The sequence below is a fragment of the Mastomys coucha genome, unplaced genomic scaffold, assembly GCF_008632895.1.
Source record: "Mastomys coucha isolate ucsf_1 unplaced genomic scaffold, UCSF_Mcou_1 pScaffold14, whole genome shotgun sequence".
Classification (NCBI taxonomy): domain Eukaryota; kingdom Metazoa; phylum Chordata; class Mammalia; order Rodentia; family Muridae; genus Mastomys; species Mastomys coucha.
The window spans coordinates 71,788,753-71,799,502 of NW_022196896.1; the positions used below are offsets into that span (position 1 = coordinate 71,788,753).

Genomic DNA, 10,750 nt, shown 5'->3' on the forward strand with positions numbered 1-10,750 from the left:
TGTCATTTACAATTGCTTCTCAATTTAAAAATAACGTTTATTACTTAAAAATTATTTAATAAAAAAACTTATATGTAATTATTTACATATGTAAATCTATTGCAATACAACAAAAATTTAAGTTTTTATAACTCTTTCAAAGTCTACTTCCTGTATAATCCTATAGATTTCATCTTATGCATTTAAAAGCATCCTGAGTTTGTCAATGGGACAATTAAGATTACCCTGGGCGCCTTCTGGTGGCGGGGCCTTTTGGAGTGGACACAGCACTCGCTGCCACTAAAGAGAATTACCACACTTAGGGCTGTGGTTCTGCACTCACTATTTCAGAGGCCTCCAGGCAGACTACACACTGTGGAAAAAGGTGCAGAATCTCTCACTGGTACAGAGTAGACATGTCACAAATAGGAAAATATTATTTCATCTCCACAATGTTCTTAATTATGAATGCTGGCAACCTTTGTTACTAGATAATCTGTGTAGTTTAAATTTCAAATATCGTTTACGATTGCTGTCACTGTGCATCCTAATGGGAAAAAGCCCAGCAAACTATGGCTTGATAAATTGTGTTGAGCCTGAAGTAGCAAACGGGAACTTCACTGGAGAAAAGGCAGGTATTTTTCAGAAATCCCGGATGCCAAGAGTAAGCCGCGAAGATTGGAGGGGGCTCATTACGGTCACGTGCTTTGCTTCCGGGACTCGGGCGACAAAATAGCCAACAACCCACTTCCTGTTGACTAAGCAGCACCTCACCCTGTCAGAAAGCGCCGGACCGCTAAATCTGAGACTTCCGACCTCGACTTTACAGGCTTCCGGTCCGCAGCGGGTTTAGCCGACATCCTCGTCGTCGTGGCGAGGATCCTACGCCTCGGGCAGATCCCGTGCCTCGGGCAGATCGACGGCCGGTTCCTCTCGCTACTTCTGACAGAGAGTGACAGCTCCGAGGCGAGTCCGGGTTTCTTCGCCTTTAAGAACCTCCCTCCTGTGCTTTGTCATTTGCATCAGTGCAAACTACATTCCAGCTCTGCAGCCTGGGCAACATTCCCTCGGCGTGTCGCAGCGGCGCCGTTAGCTTACGTTGAGGCCTATGATTGGCTAGACATCGCTGACCACCTGCGATTGGGTACTGGTGGACGGGCTCCTCCCCTTGTCCGCCCCAGTCCCGCGGTAGCCGGGTGTCCTCGCGCCCCCTCCGCGCGCTGCCTGGCAGTTTGCCTCTTCCTCATCCGTCCTCCAGCTTGCGCCCATGGCCACCGCCGCGACCGAGGAGCCCTTCCCTTTCCACGGTCTTCTACCAAAGAAAGAGACCGGGGCGTCCTCCTTCCTGTGCCGCTACCCGGAGTATGATGGGCGCGGGGTGCTCATCGCCGTTCTGGACACAGGGGTCGATCCCGGAGCCCCCGGCATGCAGGTGAGGCGGCGCCAAGGGCCCGTAGCCGAGAGGCCCGAGCCTGGACCAAGGGGGAGACCGGACGGGCTGGGTTGGGCCGGACAGCTCTGGGCGACCACCGGGGCCGTTCCCTCTTCACACAAAAGTGGCGTGGTCAGCGTAGCTCTTCGCGATCGGGGGGCCACGGGGAAGCTTTGCCGGTCTGCCTGGGCGTTCCAGGCTCCACACCTCTTCAAGGTCCGCACCCGACCTCGGCAAGGGGAAATTTTACAGTTTTTAGTTTATGGGGGCGCCACCGATAGGAGTAGCAGCCTGGAAGATCTCCTTGGTGATGTTTAAGAGATACTCGTTTTGGCAAGACCAGCAAAGTGGGTTCTCAGAATATGACCCAGTCCGCTTCTGGAAGGGTTTCTTCTGATACTTTTGTTTTATTTTTAAGTTATTTGCTGTGTATTTGTTCAGGGTCCTTGAAATCCCCTGGCTTAGTCTTTTTTACAAAAGGCCCGACTAATTTGTTTCGGGCGAACTTTTCAGGCCGTACGAAAATAGGCGTTTTAAACGCGTCTAAGCGTAAGAGAACAAACATACTTTGGCTTCCTAAAACTTTCTTCATTTTCCTTTTTATAAGTGAGAAGTCTTTAGGAGCAGGGACCTTAACTGAATAGTGATGTTTTTAAAAAAAATGAGTAAAATGTATTCTGTGTTTAAACTAAACTAGCCTCTTACTAACCCCCCTAATAAATACTCTCTAAACTTTGTTGAAGATCTTCCCTGACTAAAACTAGCGCTTATTTTCCTTCTTTTTGGTCCACCACGGTTTATCTATCAAATAGATATATTAGATTGCATTGATACACCATCTTATCCTTGTTCCTCATAAAAGAGGGATGCTTAATTCCTCTCCTCCTAACTCTTGATTTTTCCTCCAATCTTTAGTTTTTTTCATTGTGCTGCCTAATAATTTACATAAATTCATAGGAAGATAATTGACATACATGTTAGAGGTTACTGGAAAGGTTAGGAAAGAACCTGTGTGCCCACTCTGTGGGACTCTCAGGGAATCCTGCTTCCAAGTGTTTGTTACTTCTTCCCCTTTCTGGTGTACACGTGTGCCCTGAAGCACACAATGGCAGACTCTCTGATTAGATGTTCAAGTATGAGTGCCCGAATGGTGACTATAGTTGTTATTTTATCAGTAGTAATTGCTAAGGTTTAAAACTTGATGACAGCAATGCCACATTGAGAATTTATTACACAGTGGAAATGCTTCTCAATACACAGGAGTGTGTGTTTACTTTGTGTGGCACGTGGGAGAACAACTAGAGTAAGTGGCTCTCTGCTGTTAGTTAGAGGTTAAGAGGTTTTGGTCTAGTACTTCTCTGTGGACTTTTGTAGAATATTCAGTTCTGGTTATCAGAGTACTTTGTTTCTGTAAAGTTAACAGTTTTTACCTCATAGGATTACTTGATAATTGAGTCGGCTGCACATTTATGGCAGTTATACAATGCTAAAGTGTTAAATACTTTTTTTTTTTTTAAGTCCTGAATAAACACTAAATTGTAGCAGAAGGAGTTCATGTTCGGTCATTGTCTGAAGGGAAAATATGCTTGATATTTACATAAACATTAACGCTTGTCAATTGAACCAAAAGAAAACGTAAGATCATCCAGCATTTATACTCAGATTCTAAACATGATCTTTTGTTTACATTCAGCAAGGAACTTACTTGAGTAACTTTAATTTTTTTTCTTACCAGAAGAAATTATTTTGTAGTTCTGTATGTACATCATTAAAGTAAAAAGCAAATAGAACTGAAAAGAATAGAAAAGGAGGCCTGTCTGGCTATTTGAGTTTGCCAGATGGGATCTAAGTAAAGGACTAGAGGTTACAAATGAGAGCTTGGAGGAAACAGCCAGTTGTGTCCTGCTTTAACTTCCTTAGACCAAGTCCTTTTTTGTCACAGCTTCTGGGCGTATGTAAAGTAGAGGTCAGAGTCAGGTGTGATAACACACTCCTATATACAGACAGCATGAGGGGATTAATAATTACATAAATGTTTAATATCTCTCAGCAAGGATTCAAGTACCTAGTAGGTGGCTACAATTCCATTGAATAATGAAGTCCTGCAAACGATGACTATTATAGAGATAGAGAGTGAGATGAAAGGAAAACTGACTGAGATCATGCATGGGTTTCCTAACAATATAAAAATTTGGTCTAAGCCATATATATATAAAAAAAATTGTCTTTGCCACTAATCTTACCATTGAACCATGCTTTGCTTTTCCAAACTTACTATTCATCAAAAGCAAACCAAGTATCAACATCTTTTCTCAAAACAAAATCAGTTTGCTTTTGAATAAAACTTTAAAATTTCAAATTTTCTTATAAGGCCCTTTACCTTCTAACTCTAACCTTTGAGTGTAGCCTCTGCACCTGTGCTTCTCTCTTGAATATTTGATTTCTATCTTTCCCAGGTACCCAGATGCCTCAGATCCTAATATGTGTGTTTGCATGTGGTGTTTATTTAAATTGCCCAACAGTTTTCTATAATCACTTGCAAACTGGTGTTTCATCCTTTTAAGACATTACTGATTTAATTCAGCCTTTTGCCAGCTTTACTGTTAAAGTCTATGGCTTCAGAGACGTAAGGTACAGTCAGTTCCTCCTAACAATGATTTCTTTTTTCTCCTTTTTGACTTCCTCTCAAGTTGTAAATGCCACAAAATTACCATTTATTTTTCATTTTATTACTTCCACTTACATTTTCCTGGTTAGAATTCTTGGAAAGCATATATCAAGTTTATTTGGTATGAAATCTGCTAGTAATACTTATTTTTGTTGAAAAAGAGGTCTGTATTCATAACAAAGGAATATGATTTTCTCTTGGAGAAAAATAGTTTGAGATAAAAGGATGCAAGTAACCCCTTAAAAGTCCTTTTCGAGACAGGGTTTCTCTGTATAGCCTTGGCTGTCCTGGAACTCCTTCTATAGAACAGGCTGTCCTTGAACTCAGAAATCCGCCTGCCTCTGCCTCCCAAGTGCTGGGATTAAAGGCCTGCACCACCACCACCCGGCCTTAAAAGTCCATTTTTAATATGCTAATTTAGTAAAATTTTAGTAACCAAATATTTATGTATATATAATTGGTTATGTAGTGTTCTTATTAACTGTTTGTTACTTAGATTTAGTTTCTGCATATTGAGCTTTGAGTTCTTAAGGTGTTTTGTGACTACCTCTTTACCTCTTGAATCAATTCTCTCTCCTCTGTTATCTTGTCTGATAATAAGCTTTCTAGAAGCAGGGATCCTTGTAAATTGATCATGTTCTTGGAATAAAAGTTATTAAATAGTAATCTCATGAATTCTATTACGTAAGTAACTTTAGTGTCTCCCTTGAAATTTCAAGTAACTGTGTATACTCATGTTGTTTCCTTTGTTTAGTGAACTTTTGTTTTTGATGGTTTTGTAAGCTTACCCCCTCTTGTTCTGGTCTGTTCTAAAGATTCTTAATGAATGGCTTCTACCCATACCAGTTTGCTTCATAATTGGAGAAATAAGTGACTTGGATTCCTGACATTTAGGGTAAATATTTAGGCAATTTCTCTTTATTTAGCTAGTATAGCGAGGAAGTATCTTCCAGTTTCCCCTCACCTGTGGATTTCCCCATAGTTCCATTTTCCAGGGTAGTCAGCCCTCACCCATATGGACCTCTCCTGCTTCAAAGATGGACAACATATTTCTACTATTGCTGTCCTGGAACTCACTCTGTAGACCAGACTGGCCTCAAACTCAGAAATCAGCCTGCCTCTGCCTCCCACGCCCTGGGATTAAAGGCGTGCACCACCACCGCCTGACTGTATTTCCTTCTTATCCCAGAGCTCTACTGCAAAACTTTCATGTGGTTTTGCCTTTACATTCTTTACTATCCCTCAATTCTGTGCTCTCCTTGAAAAATCTCCAGTGGAGGGGACAAGAAGTTTAAAGTTTATGCATATGTATTTTGCTTGCTCTTTGTGTGTGTGTGTGTGTGTGTGTGTGTGTGCGTGCGCGCACACGCGTATGTGAAATGAGGGGGCACTTCTTGTAAGTAAAACTTATAGAGATAGTGCATGGTAAATAAATAAACCATTAAATCCAATTTGGCTTTTTTTCTCTTATTTTATTTGTTCACATACTAATGAGGATTTATTTTACTAGTTTAATATGATTTGATACTGACTTTTTTTTCTGAATTGTTGTATTGAGCCTTCTGGTTATCATCAGTCTTCTAATATAAATACCTAAAAAAAAAAAACCAAACAAACTAAAGAATTGCTGTTCATAAAAAGAGTAGCTGAACCTGCCAGGCCCTTTGGGGCTTTATATGGGATCCACCAGCTATGCCTTCTTTGCCCTATCAAGAAAAAAATTGTCTTGTTTCCTATAAGAGTCACTTCTTCCTTGAGTATATGTTAAATACAAAGCTTTGTGTTGGAGAAAAGATTCATAGTGGACTTAAGAATTTTCTAGGTCAAAGAAAAGTCTAAAGAGTTTGTGGTTTGTAATTTTTGACATTTGGTATATATTTCTTTTTTTCTTTTTTTTCAGACTTTGTGTTTCTATGCCTAATTTCAGCTAGTGTGTGTGTGTGTGTGTGTGTGTGTGTACATGTGTGTGTAGACAGTTTTTAACTAATATGTGCATGTATATATATAAATATATACATATGTGTGTGTGTATGTGTACAAAATGATGGGTTTCTTCATGACAGTTTTATATATGTATATCCCAAAAGACATCAAATAATAAATGGGAAAATAAATTAGCTCTCAAAGAACAGGACTGGTGAGTTGGCTCATTGAATAAATATGCCTGCTATCAATCCTGACAACCTGAGTTGAATCTCCATGGCACACATGGTGGAAAGAGAGAACCAAGTCCTACAATTTGTCATCTCACTTACACTCAAATTCTGTGGCATGCTTGTACTCACACCATACCCATGCATACAAAATAAAAAAAAGCGATTTTAAAATGTTTGACTATTCAATAAATACATGAAAAACTATTCAGCATTCTTATCCATCAGAGCAACAAATGCTGTAGTGAGATTTCAGCTTAACCGACTCAGAATTTCTATCATCAAGAAAGCAACCGATGCTGATGAGTTGAGGACTGCACAGAAGATATTTATATATTCTGAGTGGAAATATATATTAGAACAGCCACTATGGAAATTAGTATTCAAGTTCCTTAAGTATATATTTTGTTTTCCTTAAGTATGTAGTAAATGCAACAAATTGCCTTTTCAAAAGAGCCCATCAGTTAATTCTTCCATGAAAGCATACTACTATGGTTACCTGTAGCTATAATATTGTGTCTCTCATGAAAGTTTATGGCTAATGAGGAAACATACCAAAATTAGAGCTAATGGTAACTAATCAATGTTGGATCACTCAGTAATAAAAAAAAAAGAAAAGCAAGGTTTCTTCCAGTCCCTCTGAGCTGGTGCCCTGAGCAGTTCTTGGGTGCAAGCTCCACAGCCAGTCCCACAACACTCAGAGGAAGCTCCACTCCCAGGCCCTCTAACATGCCCAGGATCAGAGGTGAGGAGGACACAACATCTGACCCAACACTGGGAGTAACTGGGACCAGTGGGACCAGGCACATAGGAACTCCACAAGCCCAGTGGCTCAGGTTCCATCTGGTCTGTCTGGGCCAGCTGGTGCCCTGAGCAGACCTTGGGTGCAAGCTCCACATCCAGTCTCAAAAAACCCATAGGAAACTCCACTCTCAGGTGCTCCCTACCAAGCCCAGGATCACAGGATCCCAGAGTCACAGGATCCCACAGACAGCTTGACTCTGAGGAGTTCTGACACAACAAGGATCACAGGAAGGACAAGCTCCAGTCAGATTTAGCAAGGGCAGGTAGCACTAGAGATAACCAGATGGCAGGAGGCAAGCGTAAGAATTTAAGCAACACAAACCAAGGTTACTTGGCATCATTAGAACCCAATACTCCCACCAAAGCAAGTCCTGGACACACCATCACACTGGAAAAGCAAGATTCAGATATAAAATCACTTCTGATGGTGATACAGGACTTTAAGAAAAACATAAATAGCACCCTCAAAGAAATACAGGAGAACACAGGTAAACAGCTAGAAGCCGTTCAAGAGGAAATACAAAATCTCTTAAAGTACTACAGGAAAACACAAACAGGTGAAAGAAATGAGCAAAACCATCCAGAATCTAAAAATGGAAATAGAAACTATAAAGAAATCAGATAGAGAGACAACCCTGGAGATACAAAACCTAGGAAAGAAATCAGGAGTTGTTGATGCAGGCATTACCAACAGAATACAAGAGATAGAAGAGAGAATCTCGGGGGCAGAGGACACCATAGAAAACATTGACACAGCAGTCAAAGAAAATGCAAAAAGCAAAAAGCTCCTGACCCAGAACATCCAGGAAATCTAGGACGCAATGAGAAGACCAAACCTAAGGATAATACATAGAGAGTGAAGACTCCCAATGTAATGGGCCAGTAAATATCTTCAAGAAAATTATAGAAGAAAACTTCCCTAACCTAAAGAAAGAGATGCCCATGAACATACAAGAAGCCTACAGAACTCCAAATAGACTGGACCAGAAAAGAAATTCCTCCGGTCATATAATAATCAAAACACCAAATGCACTAAACAAAGAAAGAATTTTAAAAGTAGTGAGGGGAAAAGGTCAAGTAACATATAAAGGCAGGCCTATCAGAATTCCACCAGACTTCTCACCAGAGACTTTGAAAGCTAGAAGGTCCTGGGCAGATGTCATATAGACCCTACAAGAACACAAATGCCAGCCCAGGCTACTATACCCAGCAAAACTCTCAATTACCATAGATGGAGAAAACAAGATATCCCGTGACAAAACAAAATTTACACAATATCTTTCTACAAATATAGCCCTACAAATATAATAGATGGAAAACATCATCATAAGGAGTGAAACTACACCCTAGAGGAAGCACAGAAATAATCTTTCAACAACCCACACACACCTAATTCTACCTCTTACAATAAAAACAAAAGGAAGTAATTACTTTTTCTTAATATCTTAATATTAAAATTAATATTACCAACATATCCTAATTGAAATCCAAAAATATGAGGAATTAGAAATTTGTTGATTGTCATCCAATGGTCTCTTTAATTTGGTCATTGGAGTAATAGGTCCAATATTGTATAATCCGTATACAATTTCAGCTTGTTCATGACAGTGTCTTGCTATGTACGACATAAGGATCTTGAAATCTTGCTTCTCCTATTTTAACCCCCCTATTAGTAGTATTGTTTATTTCATGTTTTTACACTATGTTTTACACTGGTTTTCAGAACAGCGTACATATTTCAAAAGTATTTATATACCCAAAAGAAACGTAGGCAATTAAATTGGGAGGTGGCTTGTAATAGAACAACTAAGAGTGAGACTGAATGCTTTGCTTGACCTTTGTAACTCATGTATAATGTTTGAAGAAGAGGACTTTATAAATTACTCTTTCTCTGAGATGAATGCTTTTCCAAATTATCACAGCCAATGAACCAAATTCTTACCCTCACCAAATAATGTCTGTGCCACCCTCCAAGCAGAACCATTGTTCATTGAAACAGTTGGTGTATGATTTCATGGATAGACCATCTTAATACACACACCATTTCTTAAATGAATGTAACCTGTTCTCTGTGGGCTGAGAATGAAGTCACTCACTCAAGTCAAATAGCTTTGACCAAAGCAGGAAGTCTGTATCCAAAAATCGAGCTTACAATTCATTTCTTGGTGTAGCAGAACTGTCAACTCTCAGCTTAGCTACAATGGAGGTAAAATCCTTTGTTGATGTGAGGGTCATTGAAGTACAGCCTTATTACAGTGAACTACAGTGTCTAAAAATTGTTATTTTGGGCTTGTACCATAGTAAGAGTCAAGATTTTAAGCTCTACTAAAAACAAAAAAACAAGCAAACAAACAAAAATACTTTATATATTAATGTTCATTTAAGAAAATACTGGTAGTGATATTTTATTTTGAAATATACAGTCAATATGTTTGGAGTTATTTAAAATTTATATTGCGAAAAATATATGTATTTGCAGTATTGCTGTAGACAAGCATCTACATAAGACTGTTAAATTGATTGTTTTATATCAAACAATTTTTATAATACTCATTTTTATTGTTATAATATTTTATAAGTTTTAAGAAATATGACAAAAAGATATTGTATGTATTGAAGGGGGGTCTCTGGGAGGAGTTTGGGTACAAAAGGTAAACAAGAATGTGATGCAATTCTATGTACTTAAAATATGCTTTTAAACGTTAACAAATTCAGATAAATTGAAATCATGTAACCTATCTAATCATAATGCAATAAAAGTTAAAAAATAAAAAAAAAGAAAAGCACTGTTGTTGAATATATGTTGGCAAGTTGAATTGAATGGAGATGCCACCTCTGTCCTTGGAACTTAAACTCTAAGAGAAGAAACTGATGAGAGCCCCCTATGGTGTTTTCATTACACATTGGATTATGTCCCGTGAAGTGAAAAATGTGTAGTGTGATGATCAAGTTTAAGATACATTAAATGATCATTGGAGAGGGTTTTTCTGAAAGAGTGATCAACTTTTAATTTGATATGTGTTAAGGAATGATGGAAAATATGATTTTTATTTTTATTTTTTTTGAAATTGAACCATTAGGTTTCTATAAGAGTAGAAAATTTCATGCACTAAAAATATTCCAGTCTGTAGAATTCAGTGGGGTCAAGTCAGCGTGAGGTGTTTCAAACAAGTGTTCAATGAACTTTGTGGTATAATGGCCACGTCCACAGTGCTTATACAGTGCAGCTGGAATTAAGTGCTGCCACAGACACGGTGGATTCATTACACATGCAGTTTTGAACTAAGTTTTAGGTGTTGTATATTAGTGACCTTTTCCTGTTTTTGGGACACCACATGTGAGAACTCTCGCAGAGTGAGTTTCAACTCAGTTTAAGAAGCTGACACATGCATTATGAAGGGGAGAAATGCTATTGAGTTGGCAAGGTGGCACAGTGGTGATAAAATGTAGAAAACTGGATTTAAATTCTGCTAGAGGAAGTACTCCCTCATAGCTGTGGTGCAAGGTGTAAGCTAACTAGTCAGTCAGAGAGACACTTCTGTTTTTGGCTTGAACAACTTTGTACGATACCTAGTAAGAGCATTGGGAGGAAAACAAATTTGCTACCTTTGAACTTGGAACTTAGTGAATTTCAAGTACTGTTGTAACATTCAGTAACGAAATACTATCTCCTGTCTATCCCAAAGCTCACATTTTCCAGATATTTGCTCAGAT

General features: G+C 39.0%; 1 protein-coding gene across 1 annotated transcript in view; it reads left to right on the forward strand.

Annotated features, from left to right (window-relative positions):
* Positions 1-1,136: 1,136 nt before the first annotated feature.
* Tpp2 (tripeptidyl peptidase 2) overlaps positions 1,137-10,750 on the forward strand; it is a 69,877-nt gene continuing 60,263 nt past the window's right edge. Inside the window, exons 1-2 of the mRNA XM_031368971.1 lie at positions 1,137-1,718; positions 1,853-1,960. Of these exons, the coding sequence (XP_031224831.1) occupies positions 1,247-1,718; positions 1,853-1,960 (580 nt within the window). The 5' untranslated portion in view covers positions 1,137-1,246. The remainder of the gene's footprint in view (positions 1,719-1,852; positions 1,961-10,750) is intronic.